Source organism: Myiozetetes cayanensis, unplaced genomic scaffold, assembly GCF_022539395.1.
Source record: "Myiozetetes cayanensis isolate MyiCay16 unplaced genomic scaffold, myiCay2020 scf3, whole genome shotgun sequence".
NCBI lineage: Eukaryota > Metazoa > Chordata > Aves > Passeriformes > Tyrannidae > Myiozetetes > Myiozetetes cayanensis.
In genome coordinates, this window is record NW_026087521.1 from 6,264,611 (window position 1) to 6,286,738 (window position 22,128).

General features: G+C 46.2%; 1 protein-coding gene across 1 annotated transcript; it reads left to right on the forward strand.

Moving 5' to 3' along the window:
• The first annotated feature begins 3,119 nt into the window (after nucleotides 1-3,119).
• MCM10 (minichromosome maintenance 10 replication initiation factor) lies at nucleotides 3,120-20,412 on the forward strand. The gene is made up of 19 exons (XM_050324266.1): nucleotides 3,120-3,166; nucleotides 3,952-4,272; nucleotides 5,056-5,160; nucleotides 5,751-5,885; nucleotides 6,099-6,273; nucleotides 6,987-7,152; nucleotides 7,878-8,045; nucleotides 9,654-9,770; nucleotides 10,831-11,030; nucleotides 11,973-12,073; nucleotides 13,061-13,162; nucleotides 13,277-13,394; nucleotides 14,309-14,540; nucleotides 15,422-15,581; nucleotides 16,243-16,361; nucleotides 17,173-17,286; nucleotides 18,325-18,470; nucleotides 18,684-18,726; nucleotides 19,101-20,412. The coding sequence occupies exons 1-19, from the start codon at nucleotides 3,160-3,162 to the stop codon at nucleotides 19,182-19,184; spliced, it is 2,613 nt and encodes an 870-aa protein (XP_050180223.1). The 5' UTR covers nucleotides 3,120-3,159; the 3' UTR covers nucleotides 19,185-20,412.
• Nucleotides 20,413-22,128: the final 1,716 nt, after the last annotated feature.

The window sequence follows — 22,128 nt, forward strand, 5'->3', positions numbered from 1 at the left end:
CCTGTTCATACAACAGGGAGGATTATTTTCCTGTTGTCATCATTAACTGCAATCCAGAGGGTAGATGAGCTGCCATGACAAGGGACCACGGCCAGCAGATGCTCATTAGCACAGGTTTAAGAGTCCATCCCCTTTGTTTTCCCTTGTATGAAAGGTAACATTTACTTGTGTTTTAAGGTGACTGAACACTACACAGAGTCACAGAATCATGAGGTTTGCATGGTCCCACCTCTCAAGCCTGTCCAGTTCTCTTTGGATGGCATCCCGTCCCTCCAGCGTGTCTCCCTCACCACACAGCTTGGTGTCACCAGCAAACCTGCTGAGGGTTCATGAAATACTTCTTGTCCGCTGTTTTAACAAAGGACATTCTTAGTGTAGCAGCATGTCCCACAGTCAGTACCCTGACTTGATGTGGAACAGGAGCCAGAAGCATTTATTTCCATTTCAGATTTAAAGTCCAGTCTAGGAAGGGGCAGAACAGTTCTGTGGGGTGGAACTGAGATTTCTGAACCACAAGGTTATCTCTGGGTTGGCAAACCAAGTCACAGGGGCAGACAAGCTCATTACTTCATTACTCCTGTTAGATGGAGAGTGGGGGGACTTGGTGTAACTCTGTGATTAGCCCGGGCCACACTAGCAGTTAGAAGCCGAGGAAGGGAAGATAGGAATTACAGCATCCTGATGTCTGCCCACAGGTTCACGCTCATGCCAAGATGGGCCACAAGGCATTTCCTTGTTTCCATTATGGATAAGCAGCAGTACAGAGGAGCCCCCTTGGTGCACACACTGCTCCCCAGCTCCTGTCATTGCTCATTGCTCCAGCCCCCCTGGAACACCCCTGCACGAGCATCACAGCCAGGTGCACTCAGACTGAGGCAGCCCAGCATGCCTGGGCTAGGAATGTGAAGTTTCATAGAAAATCAGAAACCAAGAAAGTCTAATGTGGCACATGCCAGATGGCTTGGATGACAACTATTCAGCAGAGCATCTCAGCTGCTCAGTGGAGCATCTCTCCCTGAGTTTTTTCTGTGTTGTCTGCTGGAACTTCTTGATTCCTTCAGCTACCACAGAATTTCTGTCCTTAATTCATCTTTCCTAACCCAGTACAGGTACTGCTGGCCTTTGAATACCAATTACATGCTCTCATTGGACATCATCCTGCAGAGTGTATTTAGTGCAAGAGCCTCAGGATCTGAGCTCAAATCCGTATGGTTTGGGGGCAATTTCGGGGTGATGTCATAGTATCATTAAGGTTGGAAAAGTCCTCCAAGATCACTGAGTTCAATCTTTGACTCAGCATCACCTTGTCAACTAAACCGTAAGTGCCACGTCCAGTTGTTTCTTGAATGCTTCCAGGGATGGTGACTCTACCACTTCCCCAGGCAGACCATTCCAATGTTTGACCACCCTTTCAGTGAAGAAATTCATCCCAAATTGAAGAAATTCTTCCTGAAGTGAAGATACTCTTCCTGAATTCTTTCTAAGTGATGCACGGAGTGAGGGACTAGAGCAACGAACTTGTACATACTCCAAAACATTATTTTTTTACAGAATTGTACCCAAGAAACAGTGAACCAGGCCACAGAATCCTGCCCGCTGCACGTGACAGTAACCGGGACTGAATTTACTGCTTTAACACCAGGGCTGACATTATTTAGGTTATCCAGGTGAGGATGGCGACTGCTGTGACCCTTCCCCGAGGCCGCCCTGCCCAGACACGGGCAGCTCTTTGCTGCTGAGCGGGCTCGCCCAGAGCCAAGGGCACTGCGTGACGATGACGTCACTCGCGATATGACATCACGCCAGTGACGTCACCCAGCCCCCCTACCTTGGGGCATCCTCGCCTGCCCACAACCAAGATGGCGGCGGGCGGCACCGCCTCTGCCAGTACCGGGGATGGCGCGGGCGCGCATGCGCGGGGGGAGGAGGGGGGCGTGACCATGTTGGAATTTTGGCGGGTGCCGGGGAGCGCGCGCGGCGGTGAGCGGGGATGTGTGAGGGGAAAGGGGGGATCGGGGGGATGTGTGAGGGGAACAGGGGGATGTGAGGGAAAGGGGGATGTGTGAGGGGATCAGGGGGATGTGTGAGGGGAAAGGGGGATGAGGGGAGGGGATCAGGGGAATGTGTGAGGGGAAAGGGGGATGTGTGAGGGGAACGGGGGGATCGGGGGATGTGTGAGGGAAAGGGGGATGTGAGGGGAACGGGGAATGTGTGAGGGAACAGGGGATCGGGGGAATGTGTGAGGGAAAGGGGGATCGGGGTGTGTATGTGATCGGGGGGATGTGTGAGGGGAAAGGGGGGATGTGTGAGGGGAACGGGGGGATCGGGGGCACGGGGAGCGATCCTGAGGGGACGGATCCTGCCGTCAGAGGGTCGGGGAGCCGCGGGGGGAGCCCGAGAGGAGGTCGGGGCTCCGCTGGGTGCGGGGGCGGCCGAGCGGGGAGAGAGAGGAACCGTGAGGGAAAAGGCGCGGGATCCGCGGGGGGCGCTGGCCGTGTTCGCGCGAACCCCGCGAGTTTTGTTGAATATTCTATCAAAAGCGGAGTTTTACGGGCGGAACAAAAGTCTCGGCGGCAGGAAGACCCGTAAGCACAGTTAGGGTTTGGGTTTGTGAGCCCTCCGACCTCGCAAAGTGGATTTCCCATCTTTTCTCATTGAAACCTCTCGCGGCCATTTATGTCCTCCTAGGGTGATTGGGTTTTTTTATGGGCACTTGTCCATGAAACGGAGGAGCTGTGAGGAATGTAGAATATAGCACTTTTAAGAATAATAACCATTAAAAATTTAAATAACTAGTTAAATGCTAATTGCATTACGGTGCACGACTGGTGAGGTGGAAATGTTTATTACTGTGGTTGGGGTTTCTTGAATTCTGTATCTGTTATGGGCTTTTTTCTAAAAGCAGTGCCCCTATGCTGCAGCGAGTTCAGCATGGGTCAGACTTTACATGTAGATGTACATGATGGTCTTAAATTTAGTGGACTTCACATCTGCAGCTGTAAACTATACCAATCTGGTGGTTTGAAAATCCTCAAAGAAGGAGCCTGAGCACAATATGTATTTCTAGATAAACCATATGTGCTTTAACGGTATCACTTTTGTTGTCCCCATAACAGAATATTTTTCCTTGGGGACTCTTGAAGAAATCCTGGTGAAATCATGGACGGTAAGGGGGAAAATACTCTTTTACTTTCAGTAGGAAACTTGTCTTCTGATCCAGTATCTTAGTTAATAAGTTCAAGTGTTCAGAAGACTTGGTAAACCTTTTAGCAAAAGACTTTACGTTGCACTGACTTCATTTGCAGTGACCTTCCTTCTTGTCACTTTCTCGAGAGGCTGCTCTGTCCCTTCCCTGCTTTGGTGCTTTCCTCAGCAGCAAAGGCTAAATCAGTTCCTTTGCTTAGAATTTCAGCTTAGAATTTTAGATTTGCTCTGTCTGTCCCATTTCTCTCTCTGTACGTGATGCTCTTTTTTCCATTATTCACCCATTTGGTCCATATTTCTTTGTTCTCCGTGTTCTTCCATGAGCAAGCTATATCTGAGAAGATACTTTGTTGCCTGCCTTTCCTCTTCCCCTTCAGTTGGCAAAAGCCACATGGGTGTTGGCTGCACCTTTACAGGTTCCAGTTCTTTGTAACAGTACTGTACAAGCAGCTGCATAGGAGGAAAAATCAGTGCTGAGTGATCTGGCAAGTTTTCTGCTGACTGGCCAGGCTGTATCACAGGATGAGTGTCTGCAACCACATTTCCACCCGACCGGACAGCAGGAAGCTGCTCTGTCTTCCTTTAGCCAAAGCTGAAGTGGTTTTTATAAATGCTGCTCTGAGCTCGCTGCTCCAGTTTAGTTTCAGCTGTCATTAGCTTTTAGTTAGAGTGTCTTGGATCCTTTTATTCCTTGGCAGTTTTCTTCTAACCGGGCGTGAATAACTCTGAGTTTAATTTTTGCCTTAGCTGATGATGACTTGGATCTGTTGGCTTCCCTCCTGGAAGAGAGTGAAGCAACTGAGGAGAGGAATCCTCCTGGGGAGGAAGATGCCCCCGAGGATGAGGGGGGAGAGCCAGATGAATACGATGAGCTGTTTGATGCAGAAGATGATGCGTCCTACACCGAGGAGGTCAGTGCTGAGGACAGCACGATTGATGAGCAGAAGGAGAACCTGGCTGCGCTGTTTGGAGATGTAGATGACCTGCTGGAAGAGGAGGAGGCAGAGGAAGCTGTCCCCAGTTCAGCTCCCAGTCAGGCAAAGGAGAAAACCAATGAAGAACTGCAAGGTTTGATCAGCACCTTTGATCTCTTTGTTGGATATATTGTCTCTGGAGGGCTAATGGGCAGAAGGTGGGGCCTGCTGCTTCTTAGAGTAGGATGGCACCCAGAGGAGAAATCAGAAAGTTCTCGTGAAAGCTTCTAAGTCCAGCTTTCAGTGCCCAGTTGCCAAGCTCACCAAACCTGTTCTCCCAAAATAAAGACAGAAGACTTAAGTAAGCCAGGGAGACTAACCTAGCTCTGGTGAACAGGATAGGGAAGATTGCATGTGTACCTGTGCCTTGTCTCATGAAGAGCAATGTTGCTTCAGTCTTCTGGGCTGTTATCCTGACATCTTTGACCAACACAGCAGTCCCTTCCCCCTCAGGGTTTATTGGTAGGACATTCTGCCATGCCAGTCAGTATGGAAGCAGAGCTGACCTCTGAGCTTTCCTGTGTCCAGGCCACATATTTGATTATGTCAGAAGTATTTTGTAATGCTAAGGAGTGCAACCATCAGCCATTAAATTGTCTTATGCTTGGTAGGAAAGTTTTACACAACGCGGCAAGGAGCATACCATGATCAAGTAAAATATTTATAGGAGAGGAGCTAGCTCCAGGCTGTGTGGAAAAGTTTCCCTTCACTGTGAGCTGTGTAGAACCAAGTAAAATCTCTATTGTGGCTTGAGTCTTTGTTTTCTAAGTTCCCATGATGTAGTAAAACTGCCAGACTTCCAGGGATCTCATAAATCCCTCTTTGCACTGGCTTCCTGCTGTCTTCTTTATTATCCTTTTTCTTCTTTCTTTCCTAGCTGAGCTGAGAAAATTGCAAGAACAGATGAAGACATTACAGGAGCAGTTGCAGAAGACTGCAATTGGGCAGCAATCCAGTTCAGGCCCTGAGAAGAAAACCCCTGGTAATGAGACTAATTAAATGGATTTATGATTTGTTGGCTTACCAACGTGCAATTTATAGGCAGGACTCCAAATAATTCTGAAGTGGGGCACTGAGCAGCAAGGAGGAATGTTGGTCTGGTGTATTACCACCCGGGTTTCCTGCTCCTACAGACTAAATCAGTGTTGGTGTCTGCACCATGCATTAATTCTGCATTGGACAGCTTTCATGAGTAAGTGCTCCAGGCTCTTCTGGAAGTGTCCCTTTTTATTGGCAGATGTTGGTACACCTGGTAAATACAGCTGTGTTTGTTGCTGTAGCGTGCTGGGTGTAGTAATGACACTACATGGGAAAATTGCAAAGCAGGGGGATGTTTCTACTTTGCACAGCTTTGAGGTTGCGGTGACATCCAAAGTTTTAGGTTGTCATGGGGAAGAGTCATTTGGACTTTTCCATCCATGTTGCATTTCAGATGCTGACAACTTAGCTGAAGGGTTTACATGTGGGACCCTGACTTGGACTTGTTATTCAAGAATTACAGAGTTTGGAGCAATATTTAGAGTCTAAGTCCAGATCCTGAGAACTCACAGTGTTTTTTGTTTTCTTGGCCAGGTAAATCTCCTTGTCTACCCTTAAAGGAAAGGAAAGTTCAGAAGGTGCAAGAATCACCATGTTTCTCAGCCCAGCTGGGCAATCCTTTGCCAACAGCCAAGCGAGGACTCCAGAAATCAAAAGCATCCTCAGCAGGTACCATTCTCAGTCTGCCTTTCACTGGAACCCACCAGGCTTTTGTTGAAAGCTTATAGTTCCCAGCAGTGTTGTGAACACATCCACGATAGTTTAACAGTATTCAGTGCTCCAGTAGTGGTCTGGTCACAGCAGCACAGAGATTATTACAGTTAATTATTGTATTCTTTCTAATGGGTGCTATGCCTTTTTTTTTTTTTTTTTCTGCTAAAGACAACAAGAATCCTCCTCCACGGCAAGTCCTCAGCATGGCATTCCAGCCTCTCCAATCTGCCACAGGGAACACACCCAGTAAGGTGGTCAGAGAGAAGACTTCTCATGTGCCTGCATGCTCCAGTGCAACAACTCAGCCAGTGTCTGTGGAAACCTTCTCAGGACTGAGATTAAGGTCAGCAGCCCAGCTCTGAGCACTGCCTGGGGTCAACCCCTCTAGTAATAGGAGAGAAAAAGCAATGTACATGGTTTAACCATATCAGATTAGTCACTTGTCACTAGGGGATGTAACACAAAGCCACAGCACTGGCTGGTTGATCAGTAATTAGGCAACATTGACTTTTGGCTTAGTACCACATTTCTGGTTTCACCTTTGCTCTTTTCTAACAAAAAAGCTGTAATTTCATTAGCTCTGCCTTCCCTGGGATATCCTCAGTGGTGGAGCAGTGGGCATGTGCAAAGCCCAACTGTGCTCCATTTGAGTAAGTTTTTGCTCCACAAGGAGAAGCCTCGGGAGCCACTCATCCTCAGCCATCCCCATACTCAGTGTGGCCACAAGAGGACTCTGAATCCTCATGGTGTCTCCTCACCAGAGCCCGTGCTGGATTCCCAGCTCAGTCAGCCATACTTGGTCATTCCTGAAATGAGCAGAGTTAGTGCAGGCTCTGGGCTGAGTTGCAGTGCAGGTGTTTGGACAAAAAACAGCCTGATCAGTAACTTTCTGATATTTGTACAGTGCTCTGAACAAGGGGTTTTGTTTCAAGGGAAGTAAGGCACAGAGGCATTTTGCAGCAAGCTGTAGTCTCCTAAGGAGAACACCTGGATGGTTTCTGTTGTCCATTTATGCCAATGGATGTGCTCTCTCTTACATGCTTTCACTTGATGTAGAAAACCCCGGGTGTCCTCAGCTGAAATGAACAGGAAGATGGCCAACAGGAAACTCATCCGACTGTCCCAGCTGAAGAGCAAACTTGCTGCAGAAAATCTGGAGGAAATAGACTGGGTAACATTTGGAGTCATAGTGAAGAAGGTCACTCCTCAGAGTGCAAATAATGTAAGTAACTTTGTTATATTGCTTGTCCAGTTCAAGTGAAATGCTGGTGGTCTTTCCTGAGAAACTAATTAGGTGTTCAACTTCGTGTAGTTAATGAAAAGCTGCTGTAAGAAAGATCTTGGCTCGTCTGGTTTCATGCAGCAATGCTGCTTTTAGTCCTAAGGGTAAGTCCTTAACTTTTCTGGTGCAACTGCCCCAGACAGCAGCACTGGCTCATGTAACCGTAGCATAAATATGTCTTAAATATGTTCAGCCTCTGCTCTATGTTAAATTCCAGTGTGGAAAAAGGGACTGCGACTCAAACTTTCTCAATGGCCTCTTGTTTCAAATGTGCCAACACATTCTGTTCCCATTGTTTCTCTATGTGGTGTATATATCCTCTAGAAAGTCACTGGTAAAGCTGATCTGGATATGCCTCAGTTTTGTCTGTTCAGTGGGGTAAAACATCTTTATTCAGCAAGCAAGTGTGCTGTCCAGCTTTAATATCAGAAAGGTTGGTGGTAGCAGTAATATTGTGTTGTTTTGGCCTTGAAGAATCCCAGAACTGGCAGCGTGGCACAGCTGGAGATACTCTAACCTCTACTGGGGTTACAAACTGTGCTTTTCTACACCAGGAAAACCTTGGAGGGGGGAAATCAGAGTAACTCTTTTAAAGCAACAGCAAGAGGGAGTGCAGTCAGTGTCCCTGTAGCAAGGGCTGAAAGGAAAGGGGACATCTGTTCCAGGGCAGAACCTTCAGTATATGGCGGCTGAACGACCTGCGGGATCTCAACGAGTGCGTCTCGCTCTTCCTGTTCGGTGAAGTCCACAAGGAGCACTGGAAGACAGACCAGGGCACAGTCATTGGGCTGCTCAATGCCAACCCTATGAAACCTAAAGAAGGCTCAGACGAGGTGAGAGGATTTTTCACTTCCCCATCAGCTGTAGATAAAAACCCATAGCTGAACCTTTTCGTGTCTGGCTGAGAGTTAGCTTTATGACACGTGTTAAGGTTGAAATTGCAACAGTGTGCCCAACAGTTTGAATTGCGTTCAGGGAGTTGCATGGTGTGTATTTGCTCCTGTATTAAGCACCTAAACCCAGAGTTTATTCCAGTGTTTAATCTCCTCTCTGTAGCAGTTGGCTCTTCCACAAATGTAGGGTGTGTATGTTCATTTCATTTCAGTTTATTTAGCTACTTCAGTGCAGCACCTATTTCAGCCTGGAGGTCTCTCAAAGCTGAAAAAGGTGGAGAAGCTCATTTCTCTCTTCTAATTAAAGCACGAGATGTGATTCCAAAATCTCAACTGATAAAGAAGCAATATTTGATTTATTAAACAAATAATGTATTATGAAAGTGCATGTCAGTTGTTACATAGTAGTTCACTTGTTTAATTGAATAGTTATAAATGCATAACATGATGAATTACCTTTCTGTACATATGAAAACATTTAAGGTGGCTTGATTTTGCTAATAAATTAATATATTTTTAATACCATATTAATTACAGTGGAATGGAAACCATTTTCACTGACTTCTATCAAGGGGAATTTCAGTCTAGTAGCTGATCATGTAGTATTTTGCATTTTAAATTCTCCAAATAGAAAAATTGAGGATCTCATTAATTGTCTATTAAGCTACATAATTGCTTAAATTAACTTGAATAAGCAGTAGAAAGTCCTGCTGGTGAGCAGAAAGGCACACCAGATTTAATGGAAGGAATGTATTTAACTGTCAAGAATGGCTCTGCTTAGCTAAAATGTTCACATTTAGAGCTACATTAAAACTGATTTCTCAAAGTGTTTCTTGGCTACAGACACAATTCCTGGTATCTCTGGTTGTCATTCTTCTTGCACAGGAGTCAGTTTTGATGGAACCTAGACATGTGGGAAGGAGAGAGAGCTCTTTACAACTCTTGCTCCCATCCACTGCCTGATGTGAGTGCCATGATGGCGTCAGAGCCCAGTGGCTCTACAGGAGCACTTACAGCACAGCGAGATCTGCCTCTGCTTGTCCTTGGTTTCCTGAGGCACTGAGCATAGAAATCCAATGTCTTTAATCTCTCCGTGAGAAATTCCCTTTTCTTCTTTTTAACTGAGCCTTTTCTCAGTCTGAATAGGACACATGGCTTTCTTAAACTAGGCCTGCATCTTAAGACTGCATTGTTAATACCAGAGGTACCAAATTAGGCCAGAGCCAAACCAGTGACATCTGGAATCATAGAATGGCCTGGGTTGAAAGGGACCTTAAAGATCATCTAGTTGCAACACCCCTGCTCTCAGTCCATGAGGCCAGGTTAATCAGAGCCCCATCCAACCTGGCCCTGAACACTTCCAGGGATGGGACATCCACAGTTTCTCTGGATAATCTGTGCCAGTGCCTCACCACTGTCACAGTAAAGAAATTTCTCCTAATATCCATTCTAAACCTGCTCTCTTTCAGTCTGAAGCCATTCCCCCTTGTCCTGTCCAGAGAGAATCCCATCCAGTCCTCCTCAAGGCATGTTCTGATTTCTTTCTAGGTGTGTTTGTCTGTGGATCATCCCCAGAAGATCCTGCTCATGGGGGAAGCTCTCGACATGGGCACCTGCAAAGCCAGGAAGAAGAACGGTGATCCTTGTGCCCAGATTGTGAACCTGGTCTGTATCTCAGTACATCCTTACATCCTTAAGTACATCCTCAGGACATCCTTAAGCTGTTGGTGAAAATGTGGCTGCTGATTTTGTACTGATGCTCTGACTTTTTGACTTGTTTCTGGCTCTTGACTAACTGAAGTGGGTGGAGAAAGTGAGAAATTAAACCAAGAGAAGCTGCTTCTGTGCTGGCACTGAGCAGCAGCAGGGGAGTTCCCTAAATGCAAAGCTGGTGCTGCAGTGAAAGGACCCATGACTGCCACACCCTTTCACTCTGCTTTGCTCCAGTGTACTGCACTAGAGAACTCATCCAAGGTAAAACAGCAGGAGATTTTTCTTGGGAATGGCTGTTTTTCGGGATGGTTTTTTTAACCCAGTGAGTTCCCTGGTCCAGTGTGCCTGCAAGCTGTCAGAATAATTATGCCTGAATGTGGGGCACTGGACATGAGAGGAAAAGGTGTTGGGAACCTTCTCTTAGGACAGTACTGGCTTGTACTAGTTTAAAGGACGTGTGGATTATGTCACTTCATGGCTATGGTGATGCTGTGATACCTGAAAGGGATCCTGTCTGAGTCAGAAGGGTTATGGTTAGTAGAGTGGCACTTAAAAGGAGGAGAAAAATGAAGGAATGAAGACCTGGGGAAGAGCTCAAAGTGTGTGGATTGTGAGGAAGACAAATACAGAAGGTACTTGTGGCAAAACAAGGTTGTGATTGCAGACCCACTCCAGGAAGTGCCTATGCATACAGTGCATAGAATTGCATATAGCTGAGAGTCAAGAATACAGAATCTGGGCAAGAGGTCCTGGATGCTGTGTGAGTTGACTTCAGCCAAGAAGCAGCCTTAAAATTCCTTGAGGCACAGGGTTGTTTCCAGTGATTAGTGTGGGCAATTTTAGCTTTGTTTTTCATTGCTGGAGTGTGGGCATATGTTGGATTAGGTGGTCAGATGCTGGAGTACTGCAGTTACTTTGGTTTAGCCACAGAATGATGCATGAGTGGGTGAGAGGAATGAAGTAAATTGTAGTTGCTGGTGTTCTGTAACAGGCTTCTCCCATTTCTTTCCAGAATGACTGTGAATATTGTCAGTACCACATACAATCCCAGTACAAGAAGCTCAGCTCGAAGCGGGCGGATCTGCAGTCCACCTTCTCTGGCGGCCGCATTCCCAGAAGAGTCAGTCGGAAAAATCCCACTTTGAAGGAGAAACTGTGTCAGGACGGGTTTTACTATGGGGGAGTCTCTTCAGCAGCATATGCAGCCTCAGTGTAAGATAAACCACTTATTTCTCTTGCTTTTGAACAGAATTTCCCTCCCAAGGGAACTTGAAGCTGTCTCTAGGGAGGTCTATTTAGTTAGAGAACCCTTTGCCTTGACTGCATTCACCAAATAGGAGTAACTGCCCCACATTTGGCATAGTCCTCCTGGCTCTGCGGGGCAACAGAGCTGCTGTTTGATAGGAAAATTTTAAGTCATTGCTAAGATGTGGTAAGGGGGGTTCCTACCTCTAAGTTAATACTATGATATGAAGCCAGGCAGCATTGGGTTTCAGTAGATGAAATTAATTTTACCATGAGATCCCAAGCATTTGAGTCTCCCAGAGGGGTGTTTTTCAGTGTAACTGTATTTTGTTACGGCTCACTGCATTTAATCCCAGACACAGTGTATTCTGTATTCCCTCCTCTCTCCCTTGACTGAAATAATAGAGTGTCACTATGTGTTAACAAAGAGACAGGAGTGACCAAGATCAGTGTGCATCTCATAGCTAGCATGGAGGGGCCAGGTCCTTTATCCAAATCCCCTGAAGACAGGTGTGGAAAGATGAGGCACAGCTGGATCAAGCCCTGTGCTTGGACACAGCTTTTATTCCCTTATCACTGCCCTCTAATACCTCTGGTGGGACTCTACAGAAATGAAGCAATTCCAACCTCCTTTCCATCCCTGGAACTAACTGTGAGCAAAGCTTAGCTATCATCTATATTTAGTTTTCTCTCAATGCATAGGAAATAAATATTTCAACACGGGGAGAAATGGGAGATCCTAAACATGGTGCTGGAATTTGGATTTAGGTCCACATCCTTTCAGAGACAGACAGATGATGCTTTAGGGTGGCTGGAGTGCTGTTGAAGCACTGGGGTAGAATTCAGGCTCCTGTCCTTGCTCTAAGCGTGGAAAAACTCCGATGTTCTGGTTCTGTTTCCTCTTTGCAGTGCAGCAGCTGCGATGCCGAAAAAGAAGATTCAAACCACTCTCTCCAACCTGGTCGTGAGAGGAGCTGATGCAATTGTCCAGGAAACCAAGCAGAAAATTGGTACCCACTTACCCATGTAGTCTCTCCCTGCTTTACACATTTCCATCTCAGTGTGTAGATGTGTCCCAGGACCTGGTAGTCACTGAATGAACCAGCCCTTTGCTGGCTCATTTCTCAGTTGATCAAAACCCCTCTTCCCTCCTGAGATCACAACTGCAGGGCAAATGTAACCAAGCAACTGTGTAGCTCCATGAATCTTTTTTCATCAGTGCCCACGAATTAAGTCCCCTGCTCTGTCTTTGGACAGTGACAGAAGATCTGTCCGAATTAATGGGAATTGGAAGTTTTAAGAACTTTGAACTAGAGGATTTATTTTATTTGATTAAAATAAATTACTTCTGTCGACCTTGAAAGCTTCCAAGGAATACTAAGTATAAATCAGTCTGGTCTGCAATGCAGGGGAGAAACCACCCTGTTTCTAGTCCTTTTGTTTTGTGATCCTCAAAGCATGTTCCTTCCATAGCCCTTTGGGATGTCACCAGTCTTCTCTGCCTCTGTTTTGTTTCTGTAAAGCACTTAATATTATACCCTCTTCATGCTCACTGGAGAGCAGGTGACAGATTATTCAAACTGCCTTCTAGGTGCCACTTACACACCTTATTTAAATCTTGCAGTTCCATCAGTTGCCTCCATTTCAGACCACACAGTGTATGTCCGTAGCAGCTTTCAGGATCCAGGGATAAGGTGTGGAGGCTTCAGGACTTTCAAGCATTCTAAAAGTGGGAACAGTGAGAGTAACACAGACAGCCCAAGGCGGATGAGAAACCAACTGATGAAATTGCTGACAGGGTAGAAATGTCTTTGTGATGTGCTTTGTGAAGACAAGGCCTCAGGCAACTAATTTAGAGGTGGGCCTTGCTTTGGGAGGTGCTCACTCAGGTGACCCACAGGGGTTTCTTCCAACCTAGATGACTCTACATCTCTAAAGCCAGGCCTGCTTCCCTTCCTGGCTCCAAATCTGTTGTGTTTCTGCCCCTTCCACTCCAGGTGCAGCAAAGAGACCCATGCAATGTTCTGAGGAGTTCAAGGAACTGCTGGCACAGCCCACTTTTGGAGCACGAAACCTCTGCAAACACTGGACCAAAGCAGGTATTGTCCTTTAGCCTAAAGGAAAATCCACTCCTGAAATCACTCTACACCCTCTGAACAAACATTAGTGGCTTTTTATTTTGGTTTGTTGCTTTACTGGGGTTTTTTTCCCAGATGCTGAAAAGAAGCAAGGGGCCAATTTCCAGTCGATCTCTGCTTCAGCACTGCTCAAACAACAGAAACAGAAATTGCTGGAGGCCAGAAAAAAGCGATCTGAAGAGATTCAGAGGCGGTAAGGCTTTCACAGGAAAGGTTCTGTCATTGTAGCCCCAGGTATAACAGTGTTTTAACAGAAACTTCATTTAAATAGAAATACTCTAGTATTCAGTGGAGAACCAAATGTTCCAGCACAGTCCCCAGCAGCTGGAAGGCATGATGAGAGGAGGCTGATTAGAGTAAGAAACTGGAATCAGGAGTCCTGGTTCTGTTCATTGCTGGCTTGCAAGGGTCTTCTGAACCTTAAGATTTGCCAAGTGTTTTGTTCATATCTTATTAACAAACCTAAGAAGAACTTCAGAAGAGCCACCCTGGTTGAGGCTGAGACTGATGTAGCCAAGTAGCCTCAAAAGGCTCAAGAGGAGCCAAAACAGAATCCAAAGGAGAATAATAGGCACAATTATGATGATATTTCCCTCATATATTCTTTCAGCCTACAACAGTGAGCCTTTCAGGGACTTTCCAAGCTAAAGGTGGTGTCTGTTATAATAGTTCTGAAGGAATTTTTTCCCCATGAAACTGTTCAACCTCTATTGTGACCTACATAAACAAACACTTATGTGGCTCCTGGGACATAGAACCCCCTGCTTAACTACCTGTTCTGCAAAGAAGCCCATTTTTCCAAGTGCTTCCACTTCCCATGTCCCAACTTTCTTTGATGCCTCTCTCTCTGATTTTAGTTTGGGAAGCAATTGGTCATTCACTCCTTCTGGTGGCTTCTTCAAGTCACTCTTGATTTCAGCAACCCAGCGAGTTCTTTACCAGCCTTGTTTTCCTCTCCTGAATTCCTAAGTTACTGTATGTTTCTTTTAGCAATAAAAGGCCAATTAGTGAAAAATCACAGTCTGCATCCCCTCCTATTTGTTTCTTAAACCTTTTTGGCTCTTTGGCTTGTGTCCCTAATTGAATGAATTGTTCTTGTCTTGGAAGGTTTCTCCAGAGCACAAGTAAAGCCAGCAGTGCTGCTGTCCCGTCCTCCTCCAGGCAGACCTCCCTCCATTCCCCAGTGGCTGGGGCAGAGTTTCCCAAAGATGCAAAAATGTCCACTCCTCAAAGGCCCAGGCTGGGCACTGGCTTCTCGGAAGGAGAAGATATCCTCTTCTTTGACAGGTCTCCACCTCCTCCAAGACCAAAGCTGGACAGCTTGGCTGAAGCCAAAAAGGTACCAGCTCTTTGGATCTTTTCAGTATTAAGAAGGAGGGGTTAAGGGAAATCTGGTTTGTGGTAGTAGAAGAGTCTTTGGTCGGATATGGGGCAGCTCAGTTCTGATGATAGTGAAGCTTGTGATTTTTGGGGTCACACTGGCCTATGTTCCAGCACACGAGTAAACCTGTGGTTCCTGATAGCTGTTAGTGCCAAAGGCCATGCTACCATCTTGCCTTTAGTCAATCCCTTAAGGCAAGGGATCTGTCCTGAAAATCCCTGGAGTGCTAAACTCTGCCTGTTTGCTCTTTGGCATTGCTAGTGCAGTGTATTGTGGTTGTTTTCCAGGTAAGCAACAGTGAACTAAACTGGTTTAGCTGTGTTGTGCCATGAGTTTGGATAATTTTGGTTTCTAGCCAGAACAGACTGCATCTTTCCGTGGCAAAACTCTGCTCACAAGTTTGTCAAAGAAACCTTTGTCTTCCAGAAAGAAGTAAGGAGACTTAGCATTCTGGGAGTATGAAAAGTAATAGTTGTATTCAATTTTCTACTGGTTCCAAATTATTGTCAATTTATGTAGAAATCTCAAGGGGTTTGATTTCTCTGGAAAACTTACTGAGTTGTGAAGCAGGTAAAGCACAGCTACAGAGATGCCAGACCTGTTAACACCTGTGGAGGAGTGATTTTATGGTTTGGGAAGTCATGAGATGTTGGGTGATGTGGTGAATTAGATGTACAGCAGAGCTGAGAATTTTGCTGGGCCTCTCCAGCCAGCTCCGTGCTCAGGCCACTGGATTTTGTCTCCTCAGTTTTGACAGCCTTCCTCTGCTTCTTCTGGGAGTAGGAACATGGGAGCCAGACAGGTCACCAACACTTTCCTTGCTCTTTCCTGTTTTCCAGCTGGCTGCAATCCACCGACTGCGAGCAAAAGGACAGATTCTGCCTAAAACAGACCCAAACAGTGTCAAGAGGAAACGGGCTGATGCTGGTGATGTCCTAGAAATTGTTGAAAGAGTTGAGAAAAATGTTGCTCAGCCACAAGGTGCAGAAGCAGAGAATGGTATGTAATGTTAGCTTGAGAACGGAAAAAATGTGCTTCTGTCTTTCTGAACAGAGCAGCAGTTGCTGGATTAAGGACTTAATTGCTGTGTTAATGAGGGGCCAAGTTAGGTCTGTTTGAAACTTCAGGGATTTGCTGCAAAGACTAAACAACTTCTAACCCTGTGGAGAGAGTGCGAGATGTAATCTCTGGTAGCTCCCTGTCCTCATCTCTATTCGCTTCTGGCATTGACCATCTGCAATTTGTGGCTGACATAACCAAGGGAAACCAAGAAATAATCCCACCTGGGAAGGTGTCTTAGTTTTCTGTGAGAACTTCAGTTTGCCTGCTGGTGATTTACTGTGTGATCTTGGATGAATTGCTTAATTCCCTTTAAAGCTTCTCCATCAGTGAGTGAGGCAACACTGCTTGTTCTCCTGGGAGTAATGTGAAAATTCCTAGGACAGTACTTTGAGAGAAGATGCAATATTGTTTAAAAAAAATGCTTTTCTTTTTTTCTGAAGCCATATTTGAACTTGGCTTCATGTTCTTGAACTACAAAAGGCTGCTGTTTGACCTGAACATCTGCCTGAGAGACCTGAGACTTCCAAAATCTCCCGCAGTGATCATGCTTAGAGATCACAACCTTGTTTTGTAGGACTGAACCTTTTTGTCTCCCTAGATGTGGATGAGCTGGAACCTGCCCAAAAGAAACGGCGTGAGCAGCTGGCCTATCTGGAGTCAGAAGAGTTCCAGAAAATCCTGAGTGCCAAGTCCAAGTACACAGATGTCCTGAAAGAGGTATGGCCTCAATCCAGCCGTGACTGAGGGCTCAGAACTAGGGAGCTGACTGGACTCCTCATAGTGATTTCAGCAAGAAATGGACACCCACACATGTCACAGGCACCAGATCCTCCCGATGAGCAGGGTCGTGTCTCTCTGAGCACACAGGGCACAGTGCCTGCAAGTCAGCACTATTGCCAGAGCCATAATAAGGTCAAGTTGCCATTAGGTGTTTTTTTTTTTTCCTGTGTTTGAAAGAATCAATGAAGTTTCTTGATTAGTGGGTGATCATAGAAATTGTTCTGCTTTAAAACAGAATTAGTCATTTTGTGACTCATGTCAGTCATGGAGCCTGTGAAATGCCAGTAATTGCCCTGAGGAGCTCAGTCTCCCATTGGAGTCTTTGCTGAGCATGTTCCCAGGGATACACAAGACACAGGCCCTTGTGTTGGACATGTTGTACTGGTATGAAGTCATAGTTGTTTTAAGGTCTGAGGAGGAGTAATGTTTTGGGTAAAAACCAGTTCCATTCGTTACATCTGCCTCCTACCTGCCCCCTCTCTGCACTGTCCTCATGGGCACGTCCTTATTTCTGTACTTTATGCTGTTGTTAAACCTGCCCACTCGTACATCTCAGAGGGGGCTCATTGCAGTGTTGGTGTAGCGTGTTTACAGTGTGGGTTATTTGAAGCAAGAGAGGTTTGGTGTTTCTCTGCTCACAGATTGCAGTCTGTTTCAAGAAGGCCTGGTAATAATTTGCCCTAAGGCCATTTATGGAGTGGCTTCTCCTGTCTTTGTCTCCCCACAACCCTCTTTTTGTGCCCCCCAGGCTGAGGCTGATCTGCAGGAGCAATACTTTCAGCCACTGGTGAAGAAGGAAGAACTGGAAGAGAAGATGAGGAACATCAAAGCAGTGAAATGTCGAGTTGTGACGTGTAAAACGGTGAGGGAAGGGGAGCCAGGGTAGCAGCAGTGGAGTGGAGCATGGATGGTACAAAATGATGCTGGGTATCCTGCAGACTCCCATCTGTCACTCTCTTGGCTGTGATCCAGCACAGGGATCAGATGGAGATGATTTTGTTCCTTGTTCCTCTTGCTGAGAGCAGTACTGGTTAAGACATGGCAAGGCAGGCTTTAGTGCTGTACTGAACATCTCAACCTTGTGTTTGTGCCGGTGGGTGGGTTCCTTGGGCATTGGTGTCCTGAAAAGATTTCTCAGTTTCTTCCATGAAGTGCTTCGTACCAGGACAGTTCCCCACCTTACACAACAAAATAGGCAAAGTGATTTGAAAACATTAACAGTGGGTGGGAATCCTCCATCTGCATTTCCAGGGACTTTGCCATCAGGAAGGGGAGGGGAGCTTTGTGACTGCCCCAAATGTGCTGAGGGGAAGGGAAGTGTTGCCTCCCATTCCTGGAATTTCAGCCCCTGCTGAACTTTCCCTTTTGCTGCCTTCCCTGTCAGTTTGGGGTCTGCACAGAGGGCCACTGTGTGCCCCATGAGGTGCTGGGAGCAGGGCCACAGGGTGGTGGCAAAGGAAGGATGGCATTAGAAGGAGCAGTGATGAAGCCTGGGCTGGTGACCAGTGACAGGACCTGAGGAAATAGCCTGAATGTGTCAGGGGAGGTTTAGGTTGGATATTAGAAAAAGGTTCTTCCCCAGAGGGTGGTTGGGCACTGGAACAGCCTCCCCAGGGCAGTGATCACAGCAGAGTTCAAGCAGTGTCTGGATGATACTCTCAGGCACACGGGATGACTCTGGGGGATGGTCCTGGGCAGGGCAAGGAGTTGGACTCGATGATCCTTGTGGGTCCCTTCCAACTCAAGATATTCTGTGATCCTGTGAAAGGTCTGACTGGTGGGCTCCTCGGAATGGGAGAAGATAGGGATGCTTCCCTCTGAACATTCAGCTGTTGCTGGTCACAGAACAGGTCTCACACCCTGGTGAAGCACTCACACCTCTCTCTCTCCTCTCTGACAGTGTAATTACACCTATTTCAAGCCTCTGGAGACGTGTGTGCAGGAAAAGCACGACTACCACTGGCATGATGCCATCAAGCGATTTTTCAAATGTCCTTGTGGAAGCAGAGCTATCTCCCTTGACAGGCTCCCAAAAAAGCACTGCAGGTAAGAAAGAAACCTCATGAAACAGTGGCTGGGACTTTTGTACTGTCCATTCACAAATAACATGTTGTGAGTCTCATAACCACGTCCTAAACCGGGAACATTAACCTTTGTGCCAGGCAGTGTGGGCAGGGTGTGGGCACAGTTTTATACTCCCTCATACTGTGCAGCAAACGCACACCACAGTGATCCTCACCTGCCATCTTCATCTTTCAGTACCTGTGGCCTCTACAAGTGGGAGCGAGATGGGATGTTAAAGGTAAGTGTGAGCAGCAGTTCCTGAGCACCTCAGCGCTCTGGCTGTTCCCCTTGGTACTTTTGTCCCCCGCTTTGCTTCCCTGTCCTTATGAGCTCCTGGCAAAGCCAAGCAGCTCTGCATTTTGTCAGGGGCACACAGGGACCTGCAGGCTGTGTTTTTAGTGGACTTCCTCCTCTTCACTTTCTGTTCTCAAAGCTTTGTTTCATTTAACCAGGGAATTTGCTTGTGAACAAAGCTGTAAGAATTCGAAATGTCAAGGTCCCTAGAGTGTCTTGTCAATATTTAATCATCTTACCATAACTTCTGTCAGAGAAGTGTTTGGGGGACATCTACCCACATGCTTAACTTCTTTTCTCCATGATTCATGTTTCCAGGAGAAAAAAGGTCCGAAGATTGGTGGAGAAACACTTTTACCAAGAGGCGAGGAACAACCAAAATTTCTCAATAGCCTTAAGTGACCTGGAGTTGTTTTTTTTCCACAACCTGAGGACGGATTTCTGTGCCTGAAACACACATTTATACTGCACTGCCAACAGGATCCAGGTTTTAGGGATGTATGAGTGGGGGAATCAGTTCTTGATGAAAGGGACATCTGCAAGGTGTCCACCAGGCCACTGCATGGATATTGAGCTTTGGTCTTTTTTAAATTGACTGAATAAGGCTGCATGTGAAATGCATATCTGTGCCTGTTCTTTCAAACTAACCACACAAGAGTGACCTCACCAGACTTTCAAGTGACGAATCATCATGAATGGAGGGACAGTAGATTCTTTAAGCACTTGTGAAATTAATACTGTGATGTGATGCAATTAATACTAAATGCCAGCCTGTCAGGTTTTTCAGCTCTCGGCCTAAAAGAGGATTGTAGGCACAGGCCTTTCTCCATTGGCTTCAGAATTACTCCCTTTGGACCCTTAGGAACAGAAACAGTTTCCAAGTTTTTCCTTGGCTTAGGTGTTACAAAACCCTTCCATGGCTCTGGCATTGCAAGACTCAGGAGCTCCCTGTCCCACAGTCCTTGTCATGTTCCCTGCACCATCCACACTACAGCACTTCTAGGGCTACAGACCTGCAGCTCCCACCTTGAAAAGCATTTTAATGAATGTGGCACCACTTTGGGAGTGGTTTTAAACAGCTGAGTGATTACATTTAAAAGCTTTTACCCATTTTCTAGCGTTTTAAATGGGGGCAGTGGCTGTCGCAGACCAAGCAGGGCAAGATCTCCCTCCAGGGGGTGGCTCCTGTCTCCATACGGGTGTTTTTCTGAAAGCACATCTCTCTAGGGGTGCCTGGGGCATTTGACCAGCTTTTCCTGCACCTGAGCCTTCTGCTGCCCTTAGCCCAGGCCCAGCAGGATCCCAGGACATTTTTAACTGCCTGAAACCACTAGAACCTCAGTGATTTGATCAAAGTGCCACCAACGGTCCCAGTGGCCTTGTCAGTACCTCTTGTTTGATTGCACAGGGGCTGTGAGAGAAATAATTTGCTTCATTTGAAGAGAAATAAGTTCATTTGAAGCAACTGGACAGATTCACCTCGGCATTCTGCAGCCCTCATCCCTTCCTGGTGCTTTTCCTGGGCAGCTTGGCCTACTGCCTCGGTTTCAGTCTTGTGTCGGTACCCTTTGATGGGTGGGGTGTCACTGGTAGGTGACTAAATGTGTAACTGTCCCCTGTGCATTCCTCATCCAGAATAAATAGCGTGCACAATAAAACACTCCCTGGGTCTGTGTGTGTCCTGGAATAAAGAAAAACCATCCCTGAACAGCTTCCCAGTCCTGCAAACCACAGCCACACACACATTGGCAGAATTTCTGAGCCACAGAAACAACACAGTGCAAACCCAAACATGGTTTTGCCCTAATTTAATCTTCATTTCAAAAATAAAAGTAAAATCCATGTCTTCATCAGCTTTACCAATGACTTCCCATGTGAGCTCTGATTTGCTGGTTTATTTTGCATGGAAAAAGGATGTCAAACTTTAAAAACAATCGTGTAGATTTTTATATTACTATTAATTTCATCTAACTATAATGAGTATATTAAGATTATTAATAACCTTACATTAATAGAGCATCAGCCAAAAAGTATATCAAGAGAGAAACTAGAAAAAATAGTCAAGAAGCAATGCACAAACTCTCATCATAATTTTTCTTTGATTACCTAAACTAACTGCAGCAATCTGGTTTTGTAGGTCAGGTGCTCTTGGAGGTCCATCAGCTGTTCAGCCTCGCTGCAACTATTTCGTATTAAAATAAAATGGTTTTGCAATGTAGCATTTGGGCAAGTTCCTTACACAGAGGGCAAACAGCACATAAATCTGGCTCCTCAGAAGCTGATGCTCAGGCACGCTTTCCGTCCTAGCCTTTAGAGGTCACTTCAAAGATTCATTCTATATCTTTGCACGGGACAGACAACCCTAAATGAAATAAAAATTCTGACGCACTTGTCGTAAACCAAAAGGCTCATTGGATTGACGTGGTGTACAGAGGGGACACCACAGATCAATAGTTCCCTGGAAGTGTTCAAGGCCAGGTTGGACAGGGCTTGGAGCAACATGGTCTAGTGCAAGGTGTCCCTGCCCATGGCAGAGGGTTGGAATAAGATGATCTTTAGGGCCCCTTCCAACCCAAACCATTCTATAATTCTCTAAACGATGCCCTCCTATTCTTGCACTTTCAGTTATAGTCACCTGAAGAGCTGCCCCAAGTTTGCCCCACCTGGGTTGATTTGCACTGGAAGATACCAAGGCACGTGGATGAAATAAATTCTGGCAGCTCAGAGGTGGGAAAGGTGATGAGCAGAGCTCGAGGGGGACTTGCAGAGCTCCTTGGCTGCTTCCCAGAGATCTGAAGGGGTTGCCCAGGGAGCAAGGGCACTTCTCCAGCACAGGCAGGCAGCAAGAAGCCTTATCAGCAAAAAGGCCAAAAATGCTTGTGAGTTACAAGATAAGGTCGTGAATTAAGATTAGCACAAGGTCTGGAGCAGAAGTCATATTTTGCTTGTCCAAATTCAATTACTTCTTTCTCCAGCTGCTCTTGGATCATGTTCTTAAAATCAGCGTGGTGCCCTCTGAGCTGTGAGGCAATTGGGCATCACTCACTGCCCCTTCCACTACAAATGAGGGCTGGACAAAACCCTCGTGTGTCCCAGATCGTGGACACCCCACCCTCCCTCACAGGCCATGTCAGCAAGTTCCTTCCTCTCCAAGCACTCTGCTCTCCTGACAGTGTCCCCTTGGAGCAATACCCTTCCTGGAGAAATTCCCTTGCTTTTGCCAGACACCTCAGAGCAGGAAACAGCTCCAGTCTCAGCTCTGCTGCACCACAAAAGGGTATAAAAAGCCAAATCTACTTAGAAAAAACTGTAGTTTAGTTAATTAAACTTTCTTTTCACCCCCAGT